Source organism: Mesocricetus auratus, unplaced genomic scaffold (assembly GCF_017639785.1).
Source record: "Mesocricetus auratus isolate SY011 unplaced genomic scaffold, BCM_Maur_2.0 Super-Scaffold_100041, whole genome shotgun sequence".
NCBI classification, from domain to species: Eukaryota; Metazoa; Chordata; class Mammalia; order Rodentia; family Cricetidae; genus Mesocricetus; species Mesocricetus auratus.
This window is the reverse complement of record NW_024429218.1, coordinates 205,811-224,007: the sequence shown is the minus strand read 5'-3', so window position 1 is coordinate 224,007 and position 18,197 is coordinate 205,811. Positions and strand designations below refer to the sequence as shown.

The window sequence follows — 18,197 nt, the reverse complement described above, 5'->3', positions numbered from 1 at the left end:
AGGTAACGGCACAAGTAATATAACCTTTCATCACATAAGTGGGTGGAGCTGGGCTGCCCAACTCTGTAAGTTGACTCCATTCATTAATTTTTCTCCAGGTCCAGCTCCAGCTGGGTGGCAAAATTCCAGTGTGTAAAACAAAGCACTTCCTACCCCATATGATCAGAAGAGACTCTCAGTTCTGCCTTGTCCATGTCAGCTTGGCAATTTTGCCAGTTAACAGAATGCTAGGCTACATACTGGAGGAATACCTCGGGCTTTTCTTAGCTTGGACTGAGAAAAGAGAAGCTGGAGGACTGTGTTCTGTCCATCTTTCACCTTCGGAGATTTTCTAAGAGGCACCCAAGGGTCTTTACCACAATAAATTGAAAGTTAAACAGGCCCTAATCTAGTCTCAGTGGCCCATTTTCCAACTTTACCTCATGGGCAACATGTTTTACAACAGCACTTAGGAATAGGTATTGATGTTTCCTCCCTATGTGTCATTGGACAAAGACTTAAAATTGCCGATGGAGACCATAGTCAGTGCTAGGCAATATATGCTACCGCTAGCTGTTTTACTTAGTCACCATGTGAATCTCACCAAGAATTTTGAGATATTGCAGATTGACCTTCAAACTCCATCACTCTCTTTGCCCAGAAAGGGTAGTATTCAAAGGAGTCCATAGGCCTATCTAAGCAAAAGCCATCTGCCCAAGCAAGGAATTACCTCTCGGTTGGAAAAGGACTGGAGTTACTAGCTCTTTATGCTTTTCCAGGGGATCAGAATTTTCATGCCTTTTAATGTTTCAATATTATCAAATAATTGGGAGCTGGAGGGATGGCTCAGCAGTTAAGAGCACTTGTTGCTCTTACAGAAGACACATGTTCAGTTCCCAGTATCCACATAGTAGTTCACAGCCATCCATTACTACAGAGAGCAGAACCTCTCTTAAACTCACCTCATCTAAAACCAGTAACAGGACACTGCTCTCAAATGTACCCCATGGGTGATTCACACATCATCAGAACACACATGCTTATGTGAGTTCAAATTGCTGATAATACATGAAATAAAATAAAAAATCTTAAATATTGAGCAAGTAATTGAAAATGAGTTTTTAATGCTATGGAACCAAAGTATATCCCAGGGCAACATTAGCCCTCTCTCACCTGCTCACCAATGTATAACCTCTGACCTAGATTGTTGCTAGACACCAGAATTTTGAGAGCCACTAAGAATTTAGTTTAGTCAGAAGGTCAAAATAAGTCCACTCTCATTTTTGAACGTAGGCAGCTACATTGACTTGCCTGGCTTGGATGTAGGTTTCTGCTAACCAGTCCCACAGGCTTTCAGTCCCATATAAAAAACACTGAGGCTTATATTAATTAGAAACTGTTTGGCTGATGGCTTAGGCTTCTTATTGGCTAACTGTCTCAATTAATCCATTTTTATTAAACTGTGTGTCTCCATGTGATCTTGGCTTACCAGAGAATGCCCAGACCTGTTACTCCTTTGGTGACTGCTGCTTTTCTCTTCTCAGCATTCTCCTGATCTGGTAACCCCACCTACACTTCCTGCCTGGCTATTGGCCAATTATCATTTTATTAAACCAATTAGAGAAACATATTTTCACAGCATACATCCCCCATCACTTGGAGAAAAAAAATTTAATGATTAGCAGGTTTTTGCATCTGATGTGTGGATCACTTGAGAGCAGTGTCCTATTACTGGTTTAAGATGAGGTTAAGGGTGCTATTTGCTGCAATATCTGTGCTGTCCAAGGCCAGAAGATCCTGTCAGAAACTCACTTTTTCCTATGTAAAACTAACAAAAATGTTTCACCCAACCTTTGTTAAGCTTCAAATAGTAACACCACGAATACCACACACTGGAAGCTATGTGGTACCAAGGTGAACATTTCTACAGGTGACAAAATTTGGTTCCAGGGAAGCGAAAGAGTAGTGTCAGAGAGAAGAGAAAGTGGCCTTCCATTGCACGGCTTGTTTATTGGACAAGAGCCAGGTGACCCATGTACCCTATACTCCTGCTCATGTCACACTTCTGGAGGTCTTTCTTAGTTTCCAAAATAAATTTCAGTATTGCAGCTCACTGAGCAGTTGCTTAGCAACCATCTAATATAGCAAAAACAAACTGCGCAATTGGAAAACAATGAAGTCAGGTCTATGCATAGGCAGAGCTTCACCAGAGTCTCTTCCAGACATTACCTGTGTCTGGTAAAGTAACCAATAGAGACACAGCTTTCACTCTTGACTGCAGAACTGTTAAGTAAGGTCAGAGGGGCATAGAGAAGCCACACAGACCTGCACTTGAACAAGTACATGACTTAGGGCAGCTTGCTCCATTTCCCAACACTACTTTTTCTTAACTAATGAAGAGGCACTAACAGCCCACTGCTGGCTTATAGTAGGTACTCCACAGGAATTAATTCTCTATCCCATGGCAGGCTCACAACTGTCAGTTTGGGACTAATTTGACAGTCCACACCACAGGACCTCCCCTTGCAAGGGCCCTGCCACCTTCAGGACAGTTGGGTAACTGCATGAAACTACTGCATTCTTTTTTTTTCCTCATGAACATGGGAAAAAAAGGGGTCTCTCATCTATGGTGGTTCACTTTCTGGTTTTTCAACTATGTAGTGATGCATCCACACAAATTATACTTAAGACTTTGAACTTATGCTCTTTTTCCCACCTAGAAATCAGCATATAATCTTTACCTAATGCTAGACTGAACAGTGAGAGAAGCTTCCAGTCAGCTGTGTGGTCACAGAGGACTTGGATATGACACTTCACACCGTGCCGTGAGACTAAGGTATGGTGTTAGCTAGATTAGGTGTAGTAAATGGATTTCCCACATACCATGTATGATGAGTATATCGAAATGTGACCCCATTTTAAGTGAAGGAGCATTTCTTGCTGTGATAAAGTATCATGATCAAAGGAAGAGAGGGTGTATTTGGGCTTATGGTCCCAAAGGGCTAAGCATCAATCATGGCAGAGAGGCATGCCAGCAAGTAACAGGCAGTATAATTGGAAGCTGAGAGCTTACTTACATCCTGTACAAGAAGCACAAAGTACTTTTAGTAGGTGAAGCTTTTAATCTCAATCTGATCTCAATTATAGGCAACACCACAAAAATTTTCCCAAATAGCACCACCAGTTGGAAACCAATGTCAGAAACTGTGAAACATGTTTTTCATTCAAATCACCACACCTCCTTTACTTGGACTTGGTGTCTGACTACTTTCACATCCGTTGTCTGTGACATGATGATCATCCTATTTCTTCCTCATGAGATGTCAGAAATGCTAGAGGTGGGTGACCATGAAGTACATATCTGGTCTAGTAGGCTTGTGACAAGGTACAGAGGAAGCAGCATTCCTGCATGTTTGGGGTTTTTAATCCGATTGTATGTGCTGCCACCTGTGCTGTTATTGTTACCACTACCATTATCATTATCATTATGGATTCAAAAACAGAATTTTAGGAGCTGAGAGTACATCAGGTAGATGTGGGTGGGCGTGGAAGGCCTCAAAAAAAGCTGATAACTGACATTAGGTTAAAAGGTCAGTGGGTCCAATGGCAAGAGACATCAGAACACCTAGGACTCAGGAGCAGCTGGTATGGCTAATGAACTGAAGGGCAGAGGTATTAGAGGGTGAGATGCCCAATTGTTTCACAACCAGGACTGTTCACACCATGGGACTCGACAGGGTTCCATCAATGGTCACCTGCAAAATTCTCATCGCTGATCATTACTTACAAGCCATGAATATTTCTCTTGCCTTTCATGTATTTATGTTCTAAGGAACAAACATGGTACCCTGGCTGATGCTATACCTTGTAGCGTGTGGAAGTAAGTGGTCGGTGTAATTCCACTCTTTCTAAGGGGATAAATAACTGTCTTCCTTCTCATTTTCTCTGGTGCATAGTATAATGAGTATAGAAATGTTAACAGGGTAAGATAGGCGCCAAGTGAGTCAGGCTGAGTGTCTGCTAAGAGACATTAACTAGGTGGCATTTCCTTGAGTCCATATATCCTTTTAATTCTGCCATATCTATAACACTTAGCATTTATTGAACATTTGCTGTGTGCCAAGCACTGTTATAATTCCTCTGCATGTGTTTTAGCAGAATAGCACGACCATTCATTTTACTGATGAGGATACTCAGGCTGAATCCTCCACCTAAGGGCTCAGCATTGTTACCTGGTTCCCTGTGACCTTTTCTAGAAGTACTCTCTGGTTAGCCTGCTAATTGATCCAGATGCTGATGGGCCCTTGTCCAAATTCATCACTATGACCATGATCATGCCTAGCTTGTACATATAGTTCTATGCATTGGGGGCTATCTTACCCTTTGCCTGAGGACACCCATTCAATCCTTACAAAACGCTACAGAGTACACACTAAGTACAGATCCTGCCAAACCCTGGAGCCCCAGGGCTTGCTCAAGAGTGCATGTATATTTTGGCTCTGAATTCAGGACACCTGCAGAAGAACTACCCTTCTGGTAGCCCTGCTGTAACCCCCAACCCACATTTAACTCAGTGCTCACATGTGGCAAGCTTTATATGATATGCAGCCATTGTTGCTAACCCTGATAGAAAGTGAACATTCATTTGAGATATTGAGGATTTCAAGAGATGATGGAGAATGGAGGCCACAGGGCTATAGCTGTCATCATCATTATTAATGCTAATATCATTTGTCATTACAATTTGCTCTCCAAAGGTCATTCTTAGCTGCTCTTTCTCACATACTCTTCTTTGACTGATAGTCCCTCCCTCTGGGTATGTCATTCGTTAAAACCCACCCATCTTACTGGGGCTTGGGAGCTCCTCTTGCTGGTAGATAACCTTGTCTGTCTGACTGTATCCCTCCCCTCATGGGTCTGTTTTGTGGCCTTGACTGTCTGGCACCATTCATATGGCTGTCTTGTGACTACCCTGTCTGTGGTTTCCTCTATGACTGCACACACAGAAAGCCCTCCAGATCTCTCTGCCTCCCTCCCCACTTCTCCTGCCCTGGAGCTCTATACTTATATCTGGTCATTTAAACTCTGTGCCAAATGTCCATGTATCTGGCTTCATTCATATTTGTTAGTTGGAGAGTGTTATCTTAGTCCTCTTAATCTGTACATACATAGAGCATCAATTGTCATAAAATACATAAATAAAGCTGAGAGAACTGAGAAAATTGCCTGTGATTATGCAATTACACAAGTGCTAGAGTCCAGATAGTATACAATATCACCCGATTTAAAAGATTGGGCATGATTCTTGTCTCACAATTCAGCCTCCTTTCAAACTCAGATCCCATGGGAGGTGTCAGACCCCTTTGGTGAAAACTTTGTTTGCTGTCTCTTCTTAAAACAGAAGAATAAATTTCCCCTACTGCAAACATGTAGCTGGAATGAAAAAACAACTATCCCCATGTGCTGAGCACAACCTCCCTAGCATATTTTGGAATTCACTACTGTTGATCTTATTTGTACCCTACATACCAACCCCACCACACACTGATAGCATTGGCTTGTCCCCACAGCAGCTTCTAGTCAACCCCCACCCAGATAGACAGAGATACAACAAACAGATGATAACCTCACAATCCATCTTTTCTGATCAAAATGCAACAGTGTGTTCTCTTTTTTCTGAACCTCCAAGATACATTGTTTTCCTGATTTTATTTTCACAAAGAGAATATTAAGCTTGGTTTGTGACAGATGCATAAACCCATGGCCATAGGAGAAGGAATCTTTTTTTCCTAGTGTGCTGAAGGAATAGAATGTTTCAAAAATAAGGTCTGGAATTAGATAGTTAATCCTTTGCTGGAAACTGGAAAGTAACTTGAGTCCTATTTTCAGACAGTGTGTGACCAGCATGACTCCTAGAGGGTTCTAATTGGAAAACATAGATCTTCTCTCCTAGTTCCCAGCCATTAGAAAAATGTCTAGCTACTGGTTCTTCCCTATAAACCATATGTTCTAGTTTGCTTTCAATTGCTGTGATAGGCATCATGACCAAAAGCAACTCAGCAGGGAGAGAAAGTCTTTCAGCTTAGATTACAATTCTTCCTGAAGGGAAGTCAGGGCAGGAGTTCAAGACAAAAATCTGGAGACAGGAAGGCATGGAGGAATGCTGCTTACTGACTTGCTCCCAGGCTCATTTTCAACTACCTTCTTACACCTCCCAGAACCTCCTGACTACATATAGGACTACTCACAGTAACCTGTACCCTTACACATCAATTATCAATCAAGAAAATGCTGCCATAGTCATGCCCACATGTGTGATGGAGGCAAGTCCCCAGTTGAGACCCCTTATTCCCAGATTGTCTAGGTTCGTTTCAAGTTGATTAGCCAGCACAACATATGAATCAAACAGCCTCTAACACTTAAGATGAAAGCTAACATCAGTTACCTACCTTAGCCAGTTTTTTGGCATCTCAGGATAACCCTGCCTCTCATGAAGAACATGAGGGAACAGCTGGGTGGTATGGTTCTCTTCCTAAATGTCATCTAACCCTGCCATTGTGATGGATCTATGCAGTTCCAAGGAGATGCCACTGTAAATAGCCATTTTCCTCATATTCACCCAGTCACTGCTCTAGGTAGCTGCTTCCTGTCTTACTCTAGGAGTTAGCTGTCAATGAAAAGACCACCTCTACATTCCCAAACCCAGTGGATATCCCCAATTCTCATCTTACCTAACTTCTCAGAAGCAACTTTTGGTGCTGTTGCCTCACTAATGAACATTGTTTTTCTCTTGGTTTATAGAGATATAACCATTCCTTCATATGGAGACACCAATGCCTTTAGGGTTCAGACCCTAGAAGATACTAAAATCACTGGGTTGTCAGAAAAAAAAAACAGCAAATTCACATACACCATAAGCAATGTTCTGATATATATTACATAGTTTATGATTGAGCCTAATATATAGCAAAATATAAATGATCTTTAAATAGTGTTTGTGGTAGACTGACTATGCATCATAGAATCCTAGTTACTCTTAAGTCTTCTTGGTCTCTGCCTATAGATCAATATTGATATTCAGTCTCTGACAGGCACTTTTAATGCACTTCTCATGCATGAAGTCATGCCATCTTCACAATCACCTTCAAAGTTGAACACTCATTAGTGTCCCCATCTCACAGATACAGAAAATACAGAACAAACATGTTGAATGATTAAACAGAATACCAGCTACAGTGTACCAGGGTCTACAGTCTTGTTTTCACCACCAAGACCCACAGGAGATGATATTCTAAGAGAATAACAATAGACTGTCCTTTGTTTCTATGAGACACTCCCACCTATAATCTAGTGTTGTAACCTGGGATGTTTCCCCGATTACAGAAACAACTGATTCCAAGGCAGAAGGTAGAGAGAAAAAGTAGACAGAGAAATGTGTATGCATTAGCATGAGATCAGCTACTAGGGTCTGGGAATTCTAAATACTGAGACATCTAATCTAGTAAGCAGTCACCCTGTTCTTGGGACTTGCATGAAGCCCCATGAGAACATAGATTCTACCTCCTTGGTGGGCATAAGGAAGCCTTACCACTCCCCCACATTTCCTTCTCTGATTATCACTTCTAGGTAGAAGCATTTTGGGGTAGAAGGTATTTGCTTTCATTGGTGAGTTGAGAGGAAGGACTGGGGGGAAAATGCGACATAACAGTAGAGCCAGGGGATTGGAAAAACAGATAAATTGATTGCCATGAATACCCAAGATGTTTTTGGTATAGAAAAGGATGCCAAGGGCTAGCTGAAAACTGAGAGGTTAATACTCTGCATTTCCATAAGCAAGCCAGAAATCCACCCTTGTGCTAGCCATGTGCTCTCCTTCTGAAAGGTCCATGCTCTCCCATTCTCCTTCCTCAAGCCCACTGTAAGAAGAGGGGACTCACTATTCCAAGACAAACCCTCCATTGCTCTCTAGAACTCTGAGAGAAAAGAAATAGTATAAGAAGCAGGTGGATCTCTTTGAGTTTGAGGCCAGCCTGATCTACAAAGAGATTTCCAGGACAGCCAGGGCTACACAGTGAAACCCTGTCTCAGAAAACAAGCAAACAAAAGAGACTTAGAGTCACCACCTTCATTTTCAGATGGGGACTCCATGAGCAGAACAGGTGGTGCAATGAATCTAGAATGTCAGAAGAGAAGCAGACAGGCTTTGTTCTCCATTTTATTAGTAGTATATCCTCCATCATTCAGGTAGACATCTGCGTGTTCCTCTAACCAAACTTTTACGGGAAATTTATGAATATTTTGTGGATGTCGTGGACAAGAAGCAATGCATGTCACTTGGTGCTCTCTAGATAAGGACTACATGAGGAGATGCAGGGATACTGATGGATGGATGTGTGCATGCATGCATATAGAAATATAGAAAAGGGGACTTTAAGGACTGGCAAGCTGTGAAATTGGCAAGCTTGAATATGATAGAACAGGCATGCCTGTGGAGCTGGAGGAAGTGTGTGTTACAGCCCAGAGGCACCAGCCTTCTTTTATAGAAAAGCTTAGCATTTGCTTCTGCACTCTTCAACTAATTAACTATGGTATCCAGGGTAAGCTCCTTTCCTCAAAGTCAAGTGATGGAAATGTTAATCACGTGTATCAAATACCTTCATCTAACTTGATTTGTTCAAGAGGACAGCTGTGGTCCAGTTAAGTTTTTCAACAGACTCCAATACAAAATTATCAAGTCTTAACAGTCTAGATTCAGCAAGGAGATGTGTAAAGTGACCCAATCATTCAGTTTGTTGGGGTCAGAACTGTCTAGGGACAGAACTACTCTTGTGGCAGTTTGTGGTTTGGTAAGATTAAAGGAAATTTGCAAAAATCACTGCAAAACCAGATACTATCTGTAGAGAGAAAAGGGGCTAGCCAGAGCCTATTTAAAAGGCAGGCTACTCATTGAGTCTGTTTGTTGTGTGTTTTACAATGTATCCATTAATGTTTAGTTACAAGTAACAGAAACCAATTCAAGAACATAATTAAAGTAAAAACAAATCAAAGGGTGGTATCTTCTAATGGAATCAAAGCAGAATTGTAAAGTCAGTGCAGTGATCAGCTCTGGGCATCTCTTCAGCAGAAGCCTAAAATCCTGCAGAGCCCCGACAATACAAGTCATTTGTGTGGTCTTCCAGGCTCTGTTTCTATGCAAATTTCCAAGGGTGGGAAAGGTGTGTACTCCCTTTCAGTTGAGTGCATATCCCTGACAATATGTCCTGGGTTAGGTAGGGTTCAGGGAGCAGCGCTAGGGTCTGCTGTTATCTATAGGGCATATAGAAAAGAGAATTAATTTTGAGTATGGTATTAAAACAAATGATTTTTATGGTACCTGTAAGTGAGGACCAAGAGCTCGATCAGAAAGGGGACTTTCTTAGCAAGCTTGAGCACCTGAGTTTGATCTGAGAATCAAACAAGAAGAAGATGAATGTAGTAAGTAGTTCATACCTGTAATCCTAGCACTGGGGAAAATGAAGTTCCAGTTCCCTATGAGAGAAAGTGTCTCCAAACACAAGGTGGAAGGAGGAATATTAAATACACAAGGCTGAACTCTGGCTGACACACAATTCACCCACACATATGTAAGCACAATTACTTATTAGTAACTGTGATTGTAATAGTAACTTGAAGCTTATATAGAGAACCCCATATAACCATATAAATGAATGTCCCGTTCCTCTGATAATTTTGCCTTTGCTGCCTCCTACCCTATTTTCATAGAATTTATATCTTAAAAAGAGTATTCACAGATGCAATCTTGCCTCCAGTTTAGGGATCTTTGTCCTCAGACTTTTAGCACATTGAGCCATTTGTGTCAGCATGTAGGTACAGAGTGGTGTGTGGCTGGCTGGTTGTATCTCTATGTAGCTGGCACATGGTGAATGGATGCACAGTAACTACTGACTATGTAGCAGTCTCTCATGTCTTAGGGTTTCTTTTGATGTAAAGAGACACCATGACCACAGCAACTTTTATAAAGGAAAGCATTTAATTGGGTGGCTTACACTTTCAGAGGTCTAGTCCGTTATCATTTTGCTGGGACACGGCAGCATGCGGGCGGACATGGTGCCAGAGAAGGAGCTGAGAGTTAATACATCTTGATCTGCAGGCAACAGGAAGTGAATTGAGACACTGGGTGTGGCTTGAGCATAGCAGATCTCAAAGCCTGCCCCAACAGTGACACACTTCCTCCATCAAGGCCACACCCACTCCAATAAAGCAACCCCTCCTAATAGTGCCACCCCAATAAGCTTATAGGGGCCAATTACATTCCAACTACTACTTTTTTCTCTCTTCTCAAGTAGAGAATTCAGTTCACAGTTTTCCTAGGAGAAAGGTAAAGGACCCAATTCTGTATGTGATATAGGTTTAATAAAAAACTATGACTCTAAAAATCTGGCCACAGAGGAAGCAATTGTAGACATTTAACAACATTGTTCAGACAACAAAAGGGCAAAGGAAAGGATAGTCTCAGAAATCTGTCCTGATCTGTCCTTGTCCATAGTCTTCCTCACCATTAATTGCTATAAAGTCCTGATTATGTACTTTTCAGCCTGATGCCCTGTTACGCTCTGCATTGGCCCAGGTTAACACAGTGACTAACACATAATACGGCTTCCCTTTGAACATCATCCGTGGTCCAGGCTTAAGTACAGGCTCAGAGTTTTATTTCTCCCAGGATTTTACAAAATGTCTTCCAGTGTCTGCCATTCCCTCAAGAATTCCAAGTTGCTTTTCTATTGTGGAGACAGACACACAAAGCCCATAATTGCATCAAGATCCTTAAGTCAGTGGTGTGACTCAGAATGAAGTACTAAGATCATAACCAAAAGAGACCACAGTAGATCAGGCCACAGGATAAGAAAGGCCTGCAGATGATAGTTTCTGCTTATTGCTACATGCCTTCCTCCTGTCAGGTATACTGCTTGGTGTGATACTACCTCATCCATGATAACTCTAGGAGGCAGACATTATTGCCACCATTCTGCCAGGAGAAACCTGAGGTAACAAGAAGCTCAGGTATTTGTCCAGGGCAACAAGACTCAAAGTGGCATTGCCAGTATTTAAATCCAGTCTGTGTTTCTTAAAAACTTCATGCTATACTACTATCATTAGAGCCTTTCTCCCTTTCCAAGAGATTTTGTCTGAGCTGGGAGCCAACAGTTCAGTCAAGGAGAGCAGGAGCCGGGTCCTGAGGAGCAGAAGACTGGGTTGGAGTCAGTGAAATTGAAGAACTCTTCCAAGTAGTCCATGAGACTTCTGACTTACCTGGTCTAGTGCTGGCTAGGTAACCCCATGTGAGAGGGATTCTACCTACTCTGCAGGGTCAGAATCAAGGTCACCCCTGAGGTTGAAGGGTCATAGTTGGTCTTTCCTCTCATTGACTGTGTATTCCTAGTCTTCTGTGGTTCGAAGTGTTGTAGGTGAGTAGACATAAGTCCTCTGAGAACTCCCCCTTCAGTTCTTGTCTGCGATAGTAGTACACCCTGCAATTTTGTGGAAAGTAGATCCAACCTCTACTGTCTAGCCTGCTCTGGGTTAGCAAAGATAACCTGCCAGTTCCTCTCTGTACTCCTGTGAGGGATATGAATAATTGCTTAGCCTCTCTGGGCTGACCATCAGCCATCCTCACATGGAAGGGACTTGATCTGACATCAAAGGCACCCTATATCTCTATTGACCTCTCTTTCAGGAAGTCTGTCATCCAGCTTGACCTTGCCAACACCAAGAAAGCAATGATTGTCCCCGCATTCGAGACACTTCGGTACAGACTCTCTTTCCCCAAGTCAAAAGCAGAACTGCTGTCAATGTTGGACATGGGAACCCTGTTCACATTCAGGTGAGTGACCCTCACAGCAGTCATCTGGGGTTTCCAAAGGACCTCTGTCCCAGGACACTCAGATATCAAAGATGTTGACAAAGAGGTCAGTATGTTGCATTAGTCCACTCTAAAACCAAAAAGAGATACTCAGCACAGTGTATCTCGGGATTCTGTTTGTCCTCTCCCTCTGACATGTTATTTACTTTGCTTTATACATAGATGGTAGGCACTGTTTCCAGATGGAAAGAGAGGCTTACTGGTACAAGAAGCCACACATTTATTTTCATACTTTAAAAGAAATGACAAATTCCATATATGGCCTCTTCACTGTCCACTGGCTCAGAATTTTGTCTTTAGTAGCATGGCAGTGTTCTCTACAGAAATAGAACTAATAGAATTAATATATATTTAAAATGAATTAATTAGGTTACCATATGCAATATAATCAGATTGGTCCAACAATAGTTGAATATGACAACAATACAAATCTTATGCCAAGGACCTGGTAGATTATTGCCCTTTTAGTACACATTGGAAGCCTGAAGAAGCTGGTTCTAATATCATAGAAAGAGCTGGTGATAGTAGCAGCAATAGGGTAAATTTTCAGCAATAATGAAAGTCAAGTGAGAAAAAATTCTTTCCTTCTTCCAAGTCTGGCTACTGCCAGAATGTGCCACTCACATTTAGGGAAGATCTTCCATATTAAAGCAAGGAAGACAACCACCATAAAGACATTCCCCTAGGCCAACCCAATGTGCACAACTCCTCATTAAGACCTCCTTGTGTCAAGTTGACAATTATAAGCATCACAGTGTGTATTATTACTCTTGGTAAGTAGATTCTCTCTCAGATCCTTGGTGGAGTTTCTTTCTTTTTCTTTTCTTTTTTTCCCTGTGTGTGTGTGTGTGTATGAGAGAGAGAGAGAGACAGAGACAGAGACAGAGAGACAGAGAGAAAGAGAGAGTAGTCTAATTTCTAAGCTCTTAAAGCATGGAGTAGGCATCTACAGCTCACCATCTAAAACTTAAGGACATCAATGGGACTCCACAGTTGCACACAACTGATGTTCCTACACTTTTCTGCACTCTCCAGGGACATGGTGCTCAGAGTGTGTATGGCCCCTGGATCAGTAGCATCATATTGCCTGGGACATTGTTATGGATACAGTCTCAGACCTCATCCTGATGTCCCGGTGTTAAAACGTGCTCTTTACGTGTCTCAAGTTGGAGAACACTGCTCAGAAACCTCAGCTCTTTCTTCCCCATAACATCTCACAAATCGAAAATCTCCTGCTTCATGGACTAATTTTTAGATTAGACCTGTCTTGGACATCTCACAATATCCTTTCCATGCTCCATTAAAGTAGTAATCTCTCTCTCTCTTGTAGTAAACATTGTTGCATTGATGGAACTGATGCTCAAGTTACCACCTTCTCCCAGCCTGTCAATCCCACCCACCCAGCAACGCATTGAGTCTGCTGGATGGTTTTGTTGTGCCCAAACTCTGAACCCCAAAATCACCAAGAGGCCCATTTCGATGCAAAAGCAAAGAGTCTTTTATTGTAGATGTTTAACGAGCTAACCCCATTAGCTCGGGCCCTTCTCCCAACCACCATGGCAGATAGCTGGAGAAAGATCCCAAGCAACTTCGAGGCAGGGATCTTAAAGGGCAAAGTAAGGGGAGTGTCTAAGGGCATGAAACAGTCTCAGGAATGGTGCGCTTCCAGGTTTGGGTGACCCACCCTGTGTTGATTGGTCAACTGGTTGTTATGGCCCATAGGCCCTCCCAGTGCCGTTGCTATGTTCTGCATGTCACTGTTGTGCACTGTCCATAAAGCACAGCCCCACCAGCTAACTTCTGATTGGTTCCTTGCCATGAGGAGGGCATCTGACCTCTTGGTGACCAGGACAGGAGCGGTAAGGTATTGCAAGCATATGTTAACCTGTAATGGCTGTTAAAATGGGGGACTGGTCACTACAGTTTCATGATAGTCTAGCAGAAGTTCATCCTCTTTGATGAAACAAATTAGAGAACAGTTTCATACCTGCCATTGGAATGCCACCTGCCTTGGGGCATTCATTCTCACAGCCATGTTTGCTTTACGGAGATGGCCCTAAGGAGATTACAGAAACCCATTATCTGTATTCCTCTCTCCTGCAACTAAGCTATTGGATCTCACCTTTCCTGTCTTCCTTTCATTTCCAAAATCTTTTCCATCTGCTTCTGGTGGGTTTCTATTGCTGTAACAAAACACCATGACAAGCAAGTTGGGGAGGAAAGAGTTCATTTGGCTTACACTTAGTGTTGCTATTCATCACTGAAGGAAGTCAGGAGAGGAACTCTAGCAGGGGCATGATCCTGGAGGCAGCGACTGATGCAGAGGCAATGGAGATATGCTGCTTAATGGCTTACTCCCCTGGCTTGCTCAACCTGCTTCCTTATAGAACCCAGGAACACCAGCCCTGGGATGGTACCACCCTCCATGAGCTGGGCCCTCCCCCATTGATCACCAATTTAGAAAATGCCTTACATCTGGATCTCATGGAGGTATTTTCTCAAATGAGGCTCCTTCCTCTCTGGTAAGTCTAGGGTGTGTCAAACTGACCCAAAACCAATCAGTACACCATCTTTCCTAACCCCTTTCTGTTGGCCCTGTTGTAGCTTCATTTCACTCCTTGTACCCACTTTCCCTATAACTTGCAGTGCCAAAGTACCGCCCCACTCACTAATCTGGCTCTCAGGCACCACTCAAGTTTTAAAATATTCATCTACTCATTTTCAGTGTACTCTTATATCATGAAAGTGGACTCACAATTAAAAACAGAGCATCAACCTAGTGATATAGGAAGAGAGAACCTTGGATCTTAGAGCTGAAAGGAAATCTTTTTAGATGAGTTGGGAAAGAGAAACCTGAGAATGAATGTAGTACCTTCAGGGACATAGAGTGTCAACAGAGTCCTAATTTCAGAGCCTTAAGGCTCAACCTCTTTGCTCCTTCCACTTTTGTGTAAGTGACAGTGGCACACAAGCTGACCTTTGGCTTCATTACTATTTGAACCCAGCATTGGGTACATTTTTAGAATTTAAAACAGTATGTATCTACAGCATTTAAAATAGTCCCAACCCATAGTAAACATCTAATAAATATAATTTTCTGATTATTGTATTGCTAGATAATAAATTACCACAAACGCAACACTATATAGCAGTGCAGACTGGCAACCTCACTGTCTCTGTCAGCTTGCAAAGAATAGCCGGCTCTCTGCCCAGGGTACCACTGGATGGAAAGCAGATGTCTGAAGATGTTTCATGTAGTGCCACATGATCCTCTTTCTGCTATTAACACAGGGCAAGGCCTTCATCCTAAATTTTGGACATGTACCCCCATGGAACTCCTGGCTCCTCTATCTCCGCACCCTAACTTCATAAACAGCTCACAGCATGACTCTTTCATTCCTTCCAGATCCGAAGGATCATGTGTCATATCAGACCTACCTTGGTAATCTCAATTTTCATTACTACAGAGGCTCCTGCTTAATAAGCTTCATATCTATAAGAATCTACTCTTGCCACATGGTGTAATATAACCAGATGGGTATCCTACTCATAGGTTATGCCCCATCATTCCCAGTGGTCTCTGTTGGGAATTACCAGATATAGATTCCATGGAAATGATGCCAAGTGCTTGGAAGTTCATTGACATTTCTATGGAGTCTTCTCTTTAGTGACAGATAACTCCAAGAAACCACATTAGTTTCCCAGGGCTCCTGTAACAAAATAGTAAAAATAAATAAATAAATAAATAAATAAATAAATAAATAAATAAATAAAAAGAAGGTGACTTAACACAGCAGTTCATTATTATTTAACAATTTTGCAAGTCAGAAGTCCAAGTGAAAGTTCCTAATAGGTCTGTGGTTTTCCAAAAGCTCTAGAAAGACACATTCATTGTTCCTCTCTGCCTTTTTGTTGGTGATTGTCAGCAACTCTCGACATTCCTTATTGCTTGATGAGTCTCATTCTAAGCTCTGTTTGCATCTGCACATCTCAGTGTGTATCTGTGTGTCCAAATCTCCCTCTCATAAAAGGACATCGGATTAAGTCCCACCCTAATTCTAGTTTAAGTATGCCTGTAAAGGTCCTGTTTCCTCAGAACCTTCATTCAGTGGCTGATGGAAGAAAAGGCAGGCTCCCACGGCTAAGCACTGAGCTGAACTCAAGAAAGCCAGTGACAGAGAGGGAGGACTGATGAACAAAGGGATTAAGACTGGGCTGGTTTAACCCCTGAAACAGCTGACCTGACAAGAATTAGCTCTTGAATCCCAGGCTGATGAAGACCCCCTGAATGTGGGTGTCAGTGAGGAGGCCTAGGTAATCTATTGAGCTTTGGGTAGTAGATCAGTATTTATCCCGGGTATACAAATGGACTTTGGACTCCCATCCAACAATGAGAGATGCACTCTCACCCTGGACTCTTGGGGGGAGGGTCTAGGCCCTGCCCTGGATGAAATGACAGACTATGGACACCCCCATGGAGGGCCTCACCCTCCCTGGGGAAATGAGGGGAAGTTGGGGGGGTTAGGGGGGAGGGCACGGGAGGAGGGGAGGGAAACGGAGAAGGACCTGGAACTGACTTGGGAAACAACCTTGTTTCTAATTTAAACTTAAATTTAAAAACAAATAACAATAAAAAAGATCCTGTTTCCTACCGGGTTATGTTTACAGGCATTGAACATTTGAACTTGAGAATTTAGCAGGGACACAGTGCATCCCACCAGGAAGACCATATCAAAATGCATTTCTTCTTCCTCCACATCACTAGGGGTGGGAAAGCTCAGCTTCCACCCCTTCACTGATTGGCTTTTCTTCACATTTCCCAGGTACCATGTCTGGACTAAAGGCCATGCACCCACAAACTTTGCCAAGTGGCGGACTGCCACCATGCCTTACCGGGTTGAGTGGGAGGCTGATTTTGAGCCATATGTTGTTGTGAGACGAGACTGCTCTGAGTACGATCGGAGGTTTGTGGGCTTTGGCTGGAACAAAGTGGCTCACATCATGGAATTGGATGCACAGGTAAGAACAGAATTCCTGACTAGTACTGTCCAGGAAAGGAGAGAGGTGCAGATGCTGGAAGTGAAAAGAATCCCAGAGAGAAGATTAAACAGGACCTTCAGAGGAATAATATATTTTCAGGAACTAAGAATGAGAATATGAGTCTGGTTTTCTAGGCTCTCAACCTCAGACTTTTGGTCTTCCTTCTCTGGGTACATGGAATTGGGTTCCTGGACAGGATTAGGCAAATGTGAATCTCCTATAATGTATTTTCTTACCCCCTCCATCCAGTGAGGCAGATAAGCACAGGAAAACTAGTCATGACTTGACCCCCAAATTGCATAATTGTATCATTGTAAGTAGCAAAAAACCTGTCACTAAAATGTGGCTAATTATTCTACCCTTCAATTAAAACAACAGTGTCCAGTCTAAAAGCCTTTATCCAGTCACACAATCCTTAACAAACATATACTTCAGAAGTCTGCAGAGTTTTAACAGGTGAAGCCCAGGTGCTACACAAAGCATGCCCATCCATTGCTACCCATGTTATAACCAACATACCTGCTTAGAGACCATGAGCCCTGGACTGCCTTTGTTGCTGCTAGAAAGAACAGTGGTATTTCTGGGCCCAGCAGTGTTGTGTGGTGACCTTTCAAAGAAAAGTTCATTTTTTTCCGATTCCCAAAGCGTGGCCTTTGTTTTATACTCTTTCACAGAGCTTTTGCAAATGGACCACATACTTTCCTGCATTTGCTTGTAGCATTCATCACACAAAGTTCTACCCATTCCAATGACTTAAGAAAGTGAAACACTTGCTAACAGGTAATGGTGCATGCCTAATCCCAGCATTTGGGAGGCAGAGGCAGGTGAATCTCTGTGAATCTGAGAGCAGCCTGATCTACAGAGCTAGTTCCAGGACAGCCTCCAAAGCTACAGAGAAACTCTTTCTCAAAACACACACACGCACACACACACACACACAGAGAGAGAGAGAGAGAGAGAGAGAGAGAGAGAGAGAGAGAAGAAGAAGAAGAAGAAGAAGAAGAAGAAGAAGAAGAAGAAGAAGAAGAAGAAGAAGAAGAACACTCCTAGCTGACAGGTCACAGAGCCCCAGTTGCGGGAGTTGGTGGGCGGGGTTACTTCACTTTGTCCCTATGTGAAATGTCTCAGACATCTGGGCTATGTAGTCTTGAGTTTTCTCCTGATTTTCTCACTTCACTGTCAGATGACATACTCTGCCTTTCCTGTTCTTGATTTGTTTTGTTGAGTTTATTCTTGCTTACTCTTGGCAGTGAAAATA

At 42.6% G+C, this 18,197-nt stretch overlaps 1 protein-coding gene and 1 long non-coding RNA gene across 5 annotated transcripts in view; one reads left to right on the top strand and one right to left on the bottom strand.

Annotated features, from left to right (window-relative positions):
- Nucleotides 1–15,602, bottom strand: part of LOC121135689 — a 43,128-nt gene extending 27,526 nt beyond the window's left edge. Inside the window, exon 1 of the long non-coding RNA XR_005872787.1 lies at nt 15,494–15,602. This is a non-coding gene — a long non-coding RNA (uncharacterized LOC121135689). The remainder of the gene's footprint in view (nt 1–15,493) is intronic.
- Large1 (LARGE xylosyl- and glucuronyltransferase 1) overlaps nt 1–18,197 on the top strand; it is a 459,671-nt gene that overhangs the window by 439,270 nt on the left and 2,204 nt on the right. For all 4 annotated transcript variants that reach the window (XM_040734825.1, XM_040734828.1, XM_040734827.1 and 1 more), the window contains 2 exons: nt 11,714–11,860; nt 16,723–16,918. In XM_040734825.1, the coding sequence (XP_040590759.1) occupies nt 11,714–11,860; nt 16,723–16,918 (343 nt within the window). The remainder of the gene's footprint in view (nt 1–11,713; nt 11,861–16,722; nt 16,919–18,197) is intronic.